The sequence below is a fragment of the Balaenoptera ricei genome, chromosome 20, assembly GCF_028023285.1.
Source record: "Balaenoptera ricei isolate mBalRic1 chromosome 20, mBalRic1.hap2, whole genome shotgun sequence".
NCBI classification, from domain to species: domain Eukaryota; kingdom Metazoa; phylum Chordata; class Mammalia; order Artiodactyla; family Balaenopteridae; genus Balaenoptera; species Balaenoptera ricei.
Genome location: NC_082658.1, coordinates 59,467,695 through 59,484,449, shown reverse-complemented (window position 1 = coordinate 59,484,449; position 16,755 = coordinate 59,467,695). Strand labels below are relative to the sequence as shown.

Here is a 16,755-nt window from a genome sequence, read left to right as displayed (position 1 = left end):
GTGACCGGATCCGAGGCCCTGGCGCGGCCGTGGGCCCTGGGCTGGTGGTCACACTGGCCTCCCCCCCTCATGTTTCCCACCCTCGCCCCTTGCCCCCGCAGGTGGGGGATGGGAAGGCCTCCCTTCAAGGGCCACAGCCACCAGGGCTCCGGCGGGGTCCTGAGCGGACACGCCTGGAGCATGCCGGGAAGCCCGTGGCTCGAGTGGCCCCGACACGTGGCCGCACACCCTGCACGCCCGCCCCTCCCCCGGAGCCCCTCCACTCGCGAGGCCCACCTGCAATGGCGTGGGGGTCTGCTGAGCACTCCTGCACATCCACCACGCAGCAATCCAGCGCAGCCTTGAGCTTCTTTAGCTTGGACGCAGATGGGGCTACTCGGAAGAGGCCCTGCCGACAGGACAGAGGGTCACGGGACAGCCTGAACCTCCAAGGCACGAAAGCAAAACGGACAGGCAGGGATTTCCCTGGTAGCCCAGCAGTTAGGAATCTGCCTGCCAATGCAGGGGACACGGATTCGAGCCCTGGACCGGGAAGATCCCACATGCCGCGGAGCAACTAAGCCCGTGAGCCACAACTACTGAGCCTGCGCTCTAGAGCCCATGAGCCACAACTACTGAGCCTGTGAGCCACAACTACTGAAGCCCACGCGCCTAGAGCCCGTGCTCCACAAGAGAAGCCACCGCAATGAGAAGCCCGCACATCACAACAAAGAGTAGCCCCCGCTCAATGCAAGTAGAGAAAGCCCGTGCGCAGCAACAAAGACCCAACGCAGCCAACTGATAAATAAATAAATCAATTAATTAATTAAAAAAACCTGACAGGCAGCCAACCCACCCCGTTCCTCCATGATCTCCTAGGTGCATGCTTCCCATCACCATTTATCGATACTGGAGCAGCAGGACCCAAGCCTCGCCCACAGCTGTGTCCCCAGCGCCTAGTACGGGGTGACCCAGCGTTCTGGTTCAGTACGTATTTGTTGGATAAATGAACCCTGGGCACTTCGACTTCCTGTTCTTGTGTATTTAAGATATATTTTGGAAAAACAAAAACACTAATTTGAAAAGATACATGCACCCCCAAGTCCACAGCAGCATTATTTACAATTGTCAAGATAGGGAAGCAAACTAAGTGTCCATCAACAGATGAACGGATAAAGAAGATGTGGTGTATATATACAATGGAATATTACTCAGCTGTAAAAAGGAATGAAACTGTGTCATTTGCAGCAACATAGATGGACTCGGAGGGTATTATGCTAAGTGAAATAAGTCAGACAGAGAAAGACAAATACTTTCAAGTATGATATCACTTATATGTGGGATCTAAAAAATACAACAAACTAGTGAAGATAACAAAAAAGAAGCAGACTCACACATACAGAGAACAAACTAGTAGTTACCAATGGGGAGTGGCAATACAGGGGTAGAGGATTGAGAGGTACAAACTATTAGGTATAAAATAAGCTACAAGGATATACTATACAACACAGGGCATACAGTCCATATTTTATAGAGACTATAAATGGAGTATAACCTTTAAAAATTGTGACTCACTATATTGTATACATGTAACTTATATAATATTGTACAGCAACTATACTTCAATTTAAAAAAAAGGATATATTTTGGAGAAAACTTTGACTGAGACCTGGTCAGAGTTGGAGGTCTAGGAGGTGGATGCATGCACAGAGGTCTACAGTGTGTGTCCGTGTCTTTGTGTGTGTGTCTGTGTCTTTGTATGTGTGTGTCTGTGTCTTTGTGTGTCTGCGTCTTTGTGTGTGCGTCTGTGTCTTTGTGTGTCTGTGTCCATTTCTTTGCGTGTCTTTGTGTGTGTGTGTCTGTGTGTGTCTGTGTGTCCGTTTCTTTGTGTGTCTTTGTGTGTGTGTGTGTCTCTGTGTGTGTCCGTGTCTTTGTGTCTGTTTCTGTGTCTTTGTGTGTGTGGCTGTGTCTTTGTGTGTCTGTGTCTTTGTGTATGTGTCTGTGTGTCTCTGTGTCCATTTCTTTGTGTGTCTTTGTGTGTGTGTCTCTCTGTGTGTCTGTGTCTTTGTGTGTCTGTGTGTGTCCATGTCTTTGTGTGTGTGTGTCTGTGTGTGTGTATGTCTCTATGTCTGCGTATCTCAGGAGGCACAGGGCTACACCTTGAGGAACTCATCAAGGCCATGCCCTCAGGGGATGGGCAGACTGAGGGTGGTTTACGAGGGAGCAACGCCTCCGTCTCCTGCAGCCCCTTCGTGTTTTATTCTTAAAGTTACTTTTGAGTCATTGTCACCTCTTCCACGTGAACCACTGCAAAAGTGAGCTACTACCGTATAAAGGGAGAAGGAAGCCAGGGGCGTGTGGAAGGGGAGACGCGAGCAGGTCAGAGTTGGAGGAGAGCCCCCAAGTCACGGGGAAGGTAGATGCGGGTTGAAGACCCGCTGGTTTGTTTCACCTGCTCAGCTCCTTGAATTCTATGATGCAACCCAGACACTGAGACGCTGGCAGGGTCCCCCTTGCTCCTTTAACTGTTTATGGCCACTCAGATTTCCAAGTTCCTTCAGAAGAAAACGTTCCTCATCCGGAACACTGAGTTTTCTGCCTGCTAAGACTGCTAGCCTCCTTCTCAGGATAGGGTATGTCAGATAAATCGATGTCCAAAGCTCTATGGCACCCCTGTGAGGAAGCCTCATGAGCACGTTTGGACCAGTGCATACGTAAGGCTGCTACAGCCCAAAAGCAGGCTGCACATGCACTGAAGAAGCGGGCGAGACCCTCGTCAAGCCACGCCACGGCCCTGGGGGGAGAGCAACCACACCCGGTGATGGACGGAGTCAAAGTGAAGGGGGCAGAGTTTTCAAAGAGAAGTTTTTAGATCTCTGACCGTGTCACTGAGACGGCTGCTTCATGCAGTGACAAACACCGGGGGTGCAGGAGTGGGAGGGTTGTTAAAATAGCTTGTGAGCCCAGTTTTCGGGGCGTGAGAGGAAAATCTGCATAGAAATGTTGAAGACGTGGCAGAAAACTCAGGAGTGGAGCCCACAGGAGGACGAGAAGCCTGAGTCCTCACTAAGGTCGGGCGAAGCTCTCAGAGAGGGTGATGGCGCTGCAGCAAAGATCAGAGCAAGCGGAGGGCGGGGCCGGGCGGTGCAGATTCCCCCCGATGCTGCCCTGATGCTGCCGGCAGGGGCGGGGGGGACCCAGGAGTCCAGGGAAGAGCTGGTTTCAAGGACGACTATGTTAGCAACTTCACAGGCAGTGATGGCCAAGGAGGCTGGACTAAGTCATGGGAAGTAGCAGTGGGGAACCCTGGGGACCACTGAGGGCAGCTTCAGCCCAGTTGTGGGGGCAGAAGGGACCAAAAAAAGAAGAGGAGTGAGTGAGTGAGTGGTGGTGAGGATGCAGGAGCAACAGATGATGAGAGCTACTTTAAGAAACTGAGTAGCACAAGCCACTACGGAGAACAGGGTGGAGGTTCCTTAAAAAACTCAAAATAGAGTTGCCATATGATCCAGCAATCCCAGTCCTGGGCATATATCCAGAGAAAACTCTAACAAAGATACATGACCCCCTATGTTCACAGCAGCACTATTCACAACAGCCAAGACATGGGAGCAACCTAAGTGTCCATCAACAGATGAATGGATAAAGAAGATGTGGTCTATATATACAATGGAATACTACTCAGCCATAAAAAAAAAATGAAATAATGCCATTCGCAGCAACATGGATGGACATAGAGATTATCATTCTAAGTGAAGTAAGTCAGACAGAGAAAGACAAATATCATAGGATATCACTTATATGTGGAATCTAAAAAAATGATACAAATGAACTTATTTACGAAACAGAAACAGACTCACAGACTTGGAAAACAAACTTATGGTTATCAAAGGGGAACGGGAGTCGGGGAGGGATAAATTAGGAGTTTGGGATTAGCAGATACAAACTACAATACATAAAAGAGATAAACAACAAGGTCTACCGTATAGCACAGGGAACTATATTCAATATCCTGCAATAAATCATAACGGAAAAGAATATGAAAAATATATATGTATAACTGAATCACTTTGCTGTACACTTGAAACTAACACAATGTGTTGATTTATAAATCAATGATACTTCAATAAAAAATACGTAAAATAAAAAATTTTAAAAAAGAAATTGGGTAGCATAAAACACAAAACCAAAGTGCAAGGGAAGGAATATGAGGCTGTGGTTGGACTGAGAGAAGAGATTTTTCTAGGCTTGGGGCAACCTGAGCCTACTTGTTATTAAAGGAGAAGAGCTGAAGCAAAGCTGGGGGGTGGGGCGGACAACGCAAGTGAGAGTGAGGCCTGGTGAGAGGCAGAAAGGTCCAGAAAGAGCAGGTGGGAGAGTCAGGAGACAACACGGGAGAAGTCGGAGGACCTGATCTTCCAGACCCTGTTCACACTGAGTAGGCATGTGAAGGCAGCAATTAATTCTTTTCACTTTTTTATAGAATAATATTGTACAGTTACATTTAGAAACATTCCTTATCTTTCAGAGACACACACACTGAAGTCCTGCAGATGCAATGACAGAATGCCTGGGATAGGCTTCAAAACGTCCAGGCAGGGGCTGGGGCGGAAGGTGAAGGTAGAGATGGACCTGACTGACCATAAGCCAGGCGATGAGGTGCAGTATCTTCTCTTCTGTCTTTCAGTTTTTCCATAATTAAAAACAAATGATGGGGAAAGAATAGGCCAAGTTTACCTTCCTCCATGAAACCATCCCTCAGGGGCTGAAAAGACCTTACCATCTTTTCATTGGTAATATACATGAAAATGCCTGGCACTTAAAATGGGGTCAAAAAACCCATTTATTCCCATCCGTTCCAAATAGCTGAATCTAAAACACGCCTGGCTTATAGGGGGTAGCAGACATACAGTTTCATCGTTCATCAGCTTCCCCTGCTTCTGCCCCCTCCCTCTCTGCTCCCCCTGGACCTAGTGATACTTAGAGTCCTTATGGACTGTTTTGAATGAATCAGGTTTATGTGACAGATGCTAGACTCCTCTCCCCTCATAAGTTCATAAGCCCCCATCTCACTCTTTTATACTTTGGTCAGTAATAAATGCCCTAAATAAATATTGATTGGCTGATCAGATCAAATGAAGATGGAGTAATGATTTTTAAGTTGCCTGTATAAGAAGCCAAAGATGAGGTCTATCTCCCAGGAAAACATTTACACAACAAGAAAAACAAAAGTCACCGATGTCTCTTTACATGTGGCTCATATGAAATGCTTTCTAATGTCTGTATCAATCATATTTTCAGGATCTCTATAAAAAGGTTAGGATCAAAAATGTTAAAAGGTCTATTTTTTCAATTAGAGAAAGAGGAGGTGGAGGATCAGAGGGGGAAGGAGGGGGAGGGGGAGGAGGAGGGGGAGAAGGGAGAGGGGATGATGAGGGGGAGGAGGAGAGGAGGAGGAGGACAGGGAGGAGGGGGAGGAGGAGGGGGAGGAGAGGAGGGGGAGAAGGAGAGGAGGGGGAGGAGGAGAGGAGGGGGAGAGGAGAGGAGGGGGAAGAGGGGAGGAGGGGGAGGAGGAGGGGGGAGGAGGAGGAGGGGGAGGAGAGGAGGGGAGGAGAGGAGGGGGAGAAGGAGAGGAGGGGGAGAAGGAGAGGAGGGGGAGGAGGAGGGGAGGAAGGGGGAGGGGGAGGAGGGGAGGAGGAGGGGGAGGAGGACGGGGAGGGGGAGGAGGACAGGGAGGGGGGAGAAGGAGAGGAGGGGGAGGAGAATGCCCCAATCACGTTAAAAATGCAGAAAGAAGGGCCAGAGCGGGGCTGTAAGATCCTCATGTCCCGCAATCCCCCACTGTCCCCGGACAGCGAAGGCTCATGGGAGAAAGCAGGACCAGTTTGAGGAGGGGCAGCTGTACCGCGTCTTCACGGGTCTGGGTTTGTGGGGCTGGGCGAGGATGGTAACAGAGGGATGAGGAGACCCCAGAGGCCCCATGTCGCGGACGAGGAGACCTGTTCAAGGCAGAGCTCGGCTGCGCCCAGACCCACCTCCTCCTGCATCCCACACTCCAGCAGCATCGTCACACACGCCTCGATGGGGAAGGCAATCTCCCGGCCGCTGATCAGGAGGTGCTCCTCCAGGGCCTTCCCGAAGGAAGGTTTCTCCACCCAGGCCTCTGTGGGGGGGAGCGGAGCAAGAGAGGGGTCAGTGGAGGTCACCCATGTGGGCATCTTCCCTTCCTCTGCTCACAATGATTCTCCTAAGGCTACCAAAGACACGGAGCCCAGCTGAGTCTCCATTCTTGTGGTTTTGGGGGATGATGGGGGGGGGGGTGGGTGGGTGGAATGGACGGCCAGCCCATGTGAGCAGAGCTGGTGGGCTTCCTGTCACCCACGCATGCCCACGCACACCCGGCTCACCCCCGTGGGGCAGTGTGTGTGAGTGTGCTTGGCTTCACTGCCGCTGGGGCAAGGCGCCTGCTGGGGGAGGTCCTGGGGCTCATCTAAACGTGGCCCTGCTCGGGGGGCAGCAGGTGACCCAAGCACAGGGCACCAGGCTTCTCTGGGAAGCAGGTTCCCCAGCCTCCCCGGGCCAGGCGAGCTCTGCACTCACCCTGCTGTGCTTTTATCTGAGGCAACACAGCCTGCAGGAGCGTCAGTGACTTCCTGTGGTACTCGGCCTGCACTTCTATGAGCTGAGGAAACACAAGAGCGAGCATTACCCTTTGCTGAAGGGTGGGGAGCACAGGCTGCCGTGCCACTGGGGTGCCCTGCTCTCTCCTCCATCCACCCGCGATGATGGGCATGTGTCTCCTTAGCCTCTGTAGCAGGGGAGTGACCACACATGGAAGTCCAGAAAGCAGGGGACTCGGGGAGGAAGACAGGACACCCCAGAGCTGAGCCTGCCCCCACCGTCGCCCCACCTAGCGAGCACCCCGCTCCCAGTTCTCCCGGCAAAAGGCACCGAAGAGGTGCAACAATGAACGACTATAAATGGAGAACACCAGAAATCCGTGTGCCTATGAGATGGCGCTAAATGCCATGAGCCTCTATATATCTTGATTTCTGCCAGAACAGTTCAAGACATAACTGGTCGGAAAACATGCTTGCTCCACAATCCTCTTCAAGTATCTTGGGAGGTAAAATTGCTTTGGTTATCGTGATGCAGGCCAAAGAACAAAAGTCCTTCAAGATGTTCTACTTTGCCCATCTCACTACTAAAAAAGCTGCTGAAATGGTGATAAGAGCAGAGGAAAACCTGTGAACAATAGTCACTTCATGTATTTTCTGAATCTCTACCTCCTCCTCCTCCTCCAAAAAAAATCGCGCATGTGTGAGGGAAAAGGTGGGAGTCACTCTGCTGAGAAGTCTGGTGTGAAGAGTAGCTACTGTTATCCCCAAGGAAAACGAAAAGGGAATTTAAAAAAAATCAGAATGTTGCAATAAATGGTACCCAAATGGCAATCAGGTAAGCTAATAACGCCTGGAATGTCAAACAATGTCATTCGTTTTAGAAACTCTAAAATGAAATATTATCTTCACAAGTAAAACTGATGGAACATACTTGAAAATTACTGTGCACGGGCTTTCTCTAGTTGCGGCGAGTGCGGGCTTTTCATTGCGGTGGCTTCTCTTGCTGCGGAGCACAGGCTCTAGGCACGTGGGCTTCAGTAGTTGTGGCACGCGGGCTCAGTAGTTGTGGCTCGTGGGCTCAGTAGTTGCAGCTCAAGGGCTTAGTCGCTCCACGGCATGTGGGATCTTCCCGGACCAGGGCTCAAACCTGTGTCCCCTGCATTAGCAGGCGATTCTTAACCACTGCGCCACCAGGGAAGCCAAATCCCACTATTTTAAAATAAACTTTCCAAGTTGGAAGAAATGCCTATCAGCTCAAGAAACTCTGGACTTCTCGGCCACTGATGCCCGTGCAGGGAGAGTGCTGACGGCCCACAGCTCCGCCCCACGCTTAGCAACACATTTAAGCTTCTCAGAATTCCTCCTCCTCTTTCTTCCCTTTACCTTCCTTCCTCTTCTGTTACTTCCTTGACGATAAAGAGATGCTTTGAGATTTGAGTTTCATTCCCAACTTTAAAAGCAGGTGAGCTTATTAACTGGATTCTTCATTTGTATTTTCTCTTCTCATGTTTTTTTTTTTTTTTTTTTTTTTTTTCCAGTTGCTTTGTATTTTCCCTGGTAAATAGCCAGGGTCCTAATTATCTGGGCCCCATCATTGAAGTACGGATGACTCAGACCCTGTTTCTCTACTCTCTAAATCTGCTCTCATAGATGAAAGACAGGCAAACAGGCCTCATCAATCCTCGTTTACCTACTTGCCACCGTCTTGGGCAAAAATCTAGATTAAAAAACAAATACGCGCCAGGTGGGGTTCTCTTCTTCTTCTTCTTCTTCTTCCCAAGTTCCTTACTGATGATAGGTTCAGGTTTCTCAACCTTGGCTCTGCTGACATTTTGGGGCTGGATTATCCTCTGTTGTGAGAGTCGTCCTGTGCATTGCAGGATATTTAGCAACAAACTTGACCTCCACCTCCTGGATGCCTGTAACACCTCCCCTCAATGGTGACAGCCAAAAATGTCTCCAGACATGGCCAAACCGCTGCTGGAAGAGGAGACAGAATCACCCCTGGTTGAGAACCACTGCCATAGATCACTGAGTTGCAGTCATCTTCATGGATGAAGCTGAATTTTATTCTTGGGCTTTTGGAGAAATCCATACAAGGAGAACCAGAAGGCAGGATTTATTCACAGGTGGAACAGTCAAAGCCCCATCCATTCTCAGGACGTGCTCGATCCAGGGGTCCTCAGTTTGAGGCCAGCGTTCCTCCCTGTCCGCGCCGTGATGCCTGTAAACAGACTTCAGGCAGCCTCACCTTTCTGGATCCTTACCGTTTGAAAGTAGTTTGCATAGTCAATTTCTTTGGCCACAAAACTGTACATGTCAGCCGACAGCTGGTCCTGTAGGGGGTAAAACACAAGGTAGAGAGTGGGTCACGCAGGAGTCTAGGCACCACAGAAGAAAGAGCCTTAACCGTGGTTGATCTCATTTTTCATAATACTTGGCAGATTACAAACTTTGCCCGTGGACGTTCCCATGTCTCCCAACCACGGCTCTAGAGGATGAATAAGCGGGAAAAGAACACCTATGCCAGTGTTTTCCCAGGGCGTTTATTTAACACGTGGGCTACAGTGAGAGTTAGGAAAGCTGGTATGGGGGAGTGATGTGCAAATTACTTCCCTACATCTCTGTGGCAGGCACCACCGTCTGAGGCAGCCCCGCCAGGTACAAACTGTGCTTCTGCTTTCCTCGTCTTGCCGTTGCTTCCCTTTGGTGAGGCTACCTGCCTTGCTCTCCTTCATTCTCAATGCTGATTGGCTGATCACCAGCATGTGGGAAAGAAACAGAAACACACCAAGTCGTGGGAAGCTGGGTAAGACAGGTGGGCAGGGGAAGGACTGCTGATTCCAAACTTGGCAAAACCTGGACTCGTCCAACATCACACACAAATCTCATAGTGTGAACAGTCCTCCACCACTGAGCTTCCCATGGGACCGAGAACAATGGCTGAATGCTGTGTCTGGTTCTGGAAAGTGTTCCCTCCAAGGAAGACAGCTGTCTGTTTCACAGAAACACTCCCTGCAAGGTGCGATAAAAGTGCATCTTGAGAGGATGTAGACTTTGTCAATAACCGTATCTTTGAGCATGTCACATCTCTAAACTTGTGTGTGCAAGTCACGTGATCTCTGACATCCCTCCCTATTTGGTAGCCTTGAGGTAGATCTTCAGAAGAGATGCTTAGTTAAGGAGAAAAGAGTCTATAATGTTCAAGCTGAAGTAACATGAAAATACCACCCCAATGCTTATAGCAGCACTATTTCCAATTGCCAAGATATAGAAGCAACCTAAGTGTCCACTGATAGACCAATGGATAAAGAAGATGTGGTGTATATACAACGGAATACTACCCAGCCATGAAAAAAGAATGAAATCTCGCCATTTGTAACAATGAACAGACCTAGAGGGCATTATGCTAAGTGAAATAAGTCAGACAGAGAAAGACAAATACTGCATGATCTCATAGGTGGAATCTAAAAAACAAAACGAAACGAAAACAGACTCATAGAGAACAAACAGTAGTTGCCAGAAGGGAAGGGGTTGAGGGGTGGGAAAAATAGGTGAGGGGGATTAAGAGGTGTAAACTTCCAGTTACATAATAAATAAGCCATGGGATGTAATATACAGCACAAGGAAGATGGTCAATAATATTGCAATAACTTTGTATGGGGACAGATTGTTACTAGACTTATTGTGGTGATCATTCCATAATGCATGCAAATGTCCAATCATCATGTAGCACACCTGAAACGAACATGATATTGTATGTCAACTATATCTCAGTAAAAAGGAAGGAAAAAAAAAAAACAGCACAAGAAAGCTGACCCAGATGCCGAAGGAATTAAAGCAGGCAACTACGTGATTCAGGAAGAGCATTCTGCACCGACTGCAATAACCTCAGCAGCCTCTCCAGCTGCCGATTAAGCTGTTCTCGGTGAGCACGGGGATGGGAGGAGTAATCTGCTTCCTTTTCCAGTATCCTTGACAGGCAAACAGCCTTAAAGCGTTCTTGTACACAAGACAATAGAACCAAGATCCCGATTTCAGATGAGTAGCTACCAAGAGTTCAACGTAACTTTCCCAAAGAATAAAAGGGGCTCTAGGACCACCCACCTCAGCTCCCTTCCACCAGAGTATCCCTACCATGAATGCCTAATCTGTCAAAGGTGCAAGAGAAAGTGGTTTTGTTGGACCTCAACCTTGTCTGCCATCCCCCCAGCAGCCTTGGTCTGGAAACATCCATCACCAGCCTGACAGGCCTAAGGGAGATATTTCAAGTCAGGGAAAAACAAAGGGTGGAGTGATAAAAATGGCTCGGCAGACAGAGGAAAGGAAGGGAGCCTCGGAAGGGACTAAATGCCATATCAAATCACCTTCAACGACTCAGCAGATGATCTTAGAAAAGTCGGGCCAACTGTGTGTGCCCTCAGGAACACGAGAGGATTTTCTAAAGGTACAATCACATTACCGTCTTAGGAAGTTAACAATATAGACTCCAAGTAAGCCACACAAGTGAGAAATAAAAGTGGAAACTCGAAATCAAATTTCTATTCATCTAAATAAATAAAATAAATATTGGGACTTCCCTGGCGGTCCAATGGTTAAGACTCTGCGCTTCCAATGCAGGGGGCCCGGGTTCGATCCCTGGTTGGGGAACTGAGATTCCACATGCTGCGCAGCACGGCCAAAAAATAAAAATAAATAAATATTAATCTAAGTTATTTATAATTATTAATAAATGTTATTAATTAAATTTATTTTATTCATAAATATCAAGAGAATAATATTTTTAAAAATAAATTCCCATTAATCTAAATCATTAGTGAATTTTCTTTATAAAGGGGGAAAAAAACCTTCCATTAATAATCACCAGAATTTTATGTATTTAAAAAATCACTTGTTTTCTGATTTTGCAACAGATCCATACTCAAAATAATACGAAGTAAGAAAACAAATTCACCTGTAATCCCACCACACAGAGATAACCGTGCAGAGATAACCACTATAAATACTGACATTTGCTCATTTTGTACTTATTTTAATCAGTCATATGATTGCCTGGTTTACAAAAAATGGGATCAGACTGCTCGGTAGCTCATTACTGCCCCCAGAGAAACATGCTTTCTATTGGCCATGACATTTACTGTATGAATGGACTCTGTTTCTGTTGCCGGTTATTGTGTTTCTAATTTATCACGATTATAACAACACTTGAAAAAGCATCTGTTTATACAGTTTTCCACCCATCTCTTGATTATTTCTTTGGATAAATTCTGCAGTTAAAATTAATTCTGATTGTATAATTCCTTAGAGTTAACTTTAAAAATATTAGAAAGATAATTATGAGTTGGGAAATTAGATCTTATGCATTATACTGCTGAAAGATCAGAAAGATCACCATTTATACTACGAGGAGTAATCCATGAGTTTTGTTTGTTTTCTATAATAACCATTTAATTCTGTTTAATCACAATCAAATTTAGAGAGGAAATTTAAATAATGTGTTTTTAATTTGTATTTTTTGATCAAGAGCTTAACTTTCTTCTACCTTTATTACCTATTTGTGTCATCCACTGTCAATTCCTTGTGACCCTGAGTACCTGTTTTCCTATGAGAGTCTTCATCTATTTCTCATTTATAAGATTTCTAAGAGTTTTTTAGATTGACGAGACCATCACTTTTATCAAATACTGCTAGTATCTTCCCCAATTTCCTGTTTGAAACTGTAACTTTTTTTTTTTTGGTACTGCATTTTTCTAGGGCTTCTGTAAATAGTAGTATCTATGAAATTTTTCTCTTTACAACTTCCTCCTTTGGTAATCTGCTTGGTGCTTCTCAACCAACAATATAAATATCCATATATATATATTCAGTAGAGAATATGACATTTAAATCTTTAATAAATTAGGAATTTATTTTGGTACTTGTATCAGATACAGATTTCTTTTTTCAGAGAACTAACCAAATGTCTGAGAATTACTCATGAATAGATTGTCCCTATGGATTAGAAATCTCACAGATGAAACTTCTCATATACTTGGATTTTGGATTTTCTTCTGGCTGGGAGGCCTTTCTTTTTTTTTTTCCACTGATGTATTTATTTCTTAAATAGTACCTATTTTAACTATGTAATTCTATAATACATTTTAGGAGATAATAATTCAAAGCTCCAATAATTCTCCCACCATAACTTTACAAACCTTTTACTACCCTTTGAAATATTTATCGCAATTTACCACAACCTAAAATACTACAGTTGTAATCAAAATAATTTTGGGAAATTCAATTTGTATAGTATTAACTCTTCTCATCTAAAAACACCTCTCAGTTTTATAAAGCCTTCTTTGATTTCCTTAGTAATATTTTATAATTACCCTATATTACAAAATGCTATGGTAGGATTTTAGATATTTCTGTTGTTAAAAAAAAATCCCCAAGATATTTATAAATACTGGTCTCTTAAGTACTTTTTCTTGGTAAAAAGTGAAACCTTGATTTTTACTGTTGACTTCTGGTTTCCTATTTGGCACGTAGGAGCTCAGTCCTAACAAACGTAAAGAGCTGCAAAAAACTAAAAAATCAACAACTCTTTTTAGATCCATCAGAGAAGTGAGGGTACAGGGCAAACCCCTGCCCCCAAACCAGAGAGATAGACAGGTGAATACGAGAATCACAACTCACTGGAGAAGAAATCCTGGGGCAGAAACCTCCCTAGTTTCAGGAAACCCTGAACTGTAATTGACAAACCGCAGGAGGCTCAGGGCGGACAAGTCTGAGAATTAAAAACTCCAGGGAATGGGGGAGACCTCACGCTTTTGCTGAGTTACGTTCTCACAGTGAACATCAGAGAAAAACCCTCTTTGGCTTTTGCCAAGGGGAAGAGGAAAGGTACCATTTTGAAATGTACTAGAGCATTCTACTCTTAACAAGACCTACCCTTAGGAGAAACTTTTTTTTTTTTTTGGCCGCGCCGTGCGGCTTGTGGGATCTTAGTTCCTCAACCAGGGATTGAACCCGGTTCAACCCCATCTCCCTGTTCATCCTAATCACAGAGCTACAGAATGCTTCCCCGGCTCCCACACCTGACTACTACATCACTAAAGGCCTACTTACCTCAGTTCCCTTTACCCAGTACACAATGTGTCCACCTTTCGATAAAACTTGCAAGGCAGGGCTTCCCTGGTGGCGCAGTGGTTGAGAATCTGCCTGCCAATGCAGGGGACACGGGTTCGAGCCCTGGTCCTGGAAGATCCCACATGCCGCGGAGCAACTAGGCCCGTGAGCCACAACTACTGAGCCTGCGCATCTGGAGCCTGTGCTCCGCGACAAGAGAGGCCGCGATAGTGAAGAGGCCCGCGCACCGCGATGAAGAGTGGCCCCCGCTTGCTGCAACTAGAGAAAGCCCTCGCACAGAAAACCAAGACCCAACACAGCCAAAAATAAATATAAAATAAATAAATTAATTAATTTAAAAAAAAAAAAACAACTTGCAAGGCATACTAAAAGGCAAAAACACAGTTTGGAGAAACTGAACAAGCATCAGAACCAGAGTCAGACGTGTCAAGAATGTTGGAGTTATCAGGCTAGGAATTTTTAAAAATATGATTAACATGCTAAGGGCTTTAATGGAAAAAGTAGGCAGCACACAAGAACAGATGGATCGTGTAAGTAGAGACATGGAAATTCTAAGAAGGAATAAAAAAAACGCTGCACCCGCCCACCTGCCCCAGGTACCAGCAGGTTCTGTCTTATGGAACCCACCTTGACTTGGTTTTCCTGATCTAAAGTTCTCTGGGTCTAAAGACAAATATCGTATATTAACACATATATGTGGAATCTAAAAAAATGATATAGATGATCTTATTTGCAAAGCAGAAATAGAGACACAGACGTAGAGAACAAGAGTTCTGATACCAAGGGGGAGGGGAGAGTGGGATGAACTGGGAGATGGGGATTGACATATATACACTATTGATACTATGTATAAAATAGATAACTAATGAAAATCTACTGTAAAGCACAGGGAACTCTACTCAATACTCTGCAGTGACCTAAATGGGAAGGAAATCCAAAAAAGCTATACGTATCTATGTATATGTATAGCTGATTCGCTTTGCTGTACAGTAGAAACTAACACAACACTGTAAAGCAACTACACTCCAATAAAAATTAAAAAAAAAAAAAAAAGCTCTCTGGGTCTAAAGATCTGGGGAGCTCTGCTTGGGCCTCGCTGTGCCTAAACACAGGGAAACCAGACTGCCACCTTGCTCACCTTCAGTCCACAAACTTTCCTTTTGCTGGGCTGCCACAGTGTGGGAGACCCAGCTGAGAGAATACAAAATCATGAAGATAGAAGGGGAAATGACCCAATTAGGGCAACCCAGAAAGGGAAGGGAGGAGGACCACGGTGGATGTTTAGAACAGCTGGGAGCCAATGAAGCAGAAATAAAACAGTAGTCAGAAGAGAACTTTAAAGAAAACATCAGTGCCTGCTCTCAAGGGGATCTGCTCAGCACACAAATAAAGCTGCCGAGAGCACAATGCGTGGTTTTATCCACTGGATATGATCATTCTACAGTTCATATAATGAAACAGAGGCCACAGACCAGCCAAGATAGCTATGAAAGAGAGTGGGAGTTATTTTACTGAATATTATAATTGCTATGAAGTCATTAGAAGAGACATTGCACAGTATTATCCCAGGAACAGACAAGCAGATGAATGGAATACAGAGCCCAGAAATAAATGTGAGGAATCAGATGATAGGATTTCACTTCAGGGGGAGGTGGCTTATCTAATAAATGAATTACCTCTTCATATGGGGGGAAAAAACCCAAATCTCTCCTGCACACCACATACAAAAATAAATTTCAGGTATATTAACATGCACAAAATAGGTGTATATGATGCATTAAAGACATTAAAACAAAATTAAAGAGGAAAAATTTCTTAACCTTGAGGTGGAAGGTGCCTGATGGACCACCTGGGGTCTTCTCCCATACAAAGGAAATACAGGTATATGATCAAGTTCTTAATGGCAGACATCAGTATAAACAAAAAAGACAACGGCAGACTGGAAAAAGTATCTGCAGCACAGCAGATAGAAGAAAGTTTAATATCTCTAATTATACAGAGAACTTACACAAATTGCTATTAAAAACAATAGAAATACTGGTCCGATAGCCAATACAAATAGACAATTTGACAAACTAAGAATGTCTAGAAATATAGGAAGAATGTCCAATAAATACACAAAGATATACTTAGGACCACTAACATCCTGGGAAATTAAAGTTACAATAACATAGGGATAGCTTTTTTTCCCTCACTGGACGGGCAAAAACTGAAAACAGGAAAAACATACCTTACAGAGAAAGATAAAGTGAAATGTCCAATTCTGTATATTAGTGGTGGGAATATAAATTGCAATTTCCTTTTAAGAGAGGTAAACTGGAGCTTCCCTGGTGGCACAGTGGTTAAGAATCTGCCTGTCAATGCAGGGGACACAGGTTCGAGCCCTGGTCCGGGCAGATCCCACATGCCTCGAAGCAACTAAGCCCGTGTGCCACAACTACTGAGCCTGCACTCTAGAGCCTGCGAACCACAACTACTGAGCCTGTGAGCCACAACTACTGAGCCTGTGCTCTAGAGCCCTTGAGCCACAACTACTGAGCCCACGAGCCACAAGTACTGAAGCCCGCACGCCTAGAGCCCGTGCTCTGCAACAAGAGAAGCCACCGCAATGAGAAGCCCGCACACTGCAACAAAGAGTAGCTCCCGCTCGCCGCAACTAGAGAAAGCCTGCGTGCAGTAACGAAGACTCAATGCAACCAAAAATAAATAAATAAAATAAATTTTTAAAAAAAAAGAGAGAAGTAAACTGTCAATATCTATTAAAACTTAACAAGTATACGTAGTCTTCTACCTAAAAATATCACTTTTGGGAATCTATCCTATAGGGGAAAAAAGTTACCAGTGTATAAGAATATACATAAAACGATGTTGATTATATCATTTTTGTTGATGGCAAAAAACAAAGAAACAAAACACATTAGTTTGAATATCTATCACTAGGAAAAATAGCTAAATATATCATGGTAGATACCTCCCTACTAAGGAATATTGTGCACATTATTAAGAAGACTAAGTTGGATCTACAGCT

The 16,755-nt window shown here is 45.2% G+C and overlaps 1 protein-coding gene across 5 annotated transcripts in view; it reads right to left on the bottom strand.

Annotated features, from left to right (window-relative positions):
• The window catches only part of ARHGAP44 (Rho GTPase activating protein 44), a 180,720-nt gene that overhangs the window by 63,723 nt on the left and 100,242 nt on the right, over positions 1 to 16,755 (bottom strand). For all 5 annotated transcript variants that reach the window (XM_059908749.1, XM_059908745.1, XM_059908746.1 and 2 more), the window contains exons 8-11: positions 8,867 to 8,935; positions 6,580 to 6,661; positions 6,015 to 6,142; positions 277 to 388 (exon numbers count right to left, since the gene is read on the bottom strand). In XM_059908749.1, coding sequence (XP_059764732.1) covers positions 277 to 388; positions 6,015 to 6,142; positions 6,580 to 6,661; positions 8,867 to 8,935 — 391 coding nt within the window. The remainder of the gene's footprint in view (positions 1 to 276; positions 389 to 6,014; positions 6,143 to 6,579; positions 6,662 to 8,866; positions 8,936 to 16,755) is intronic.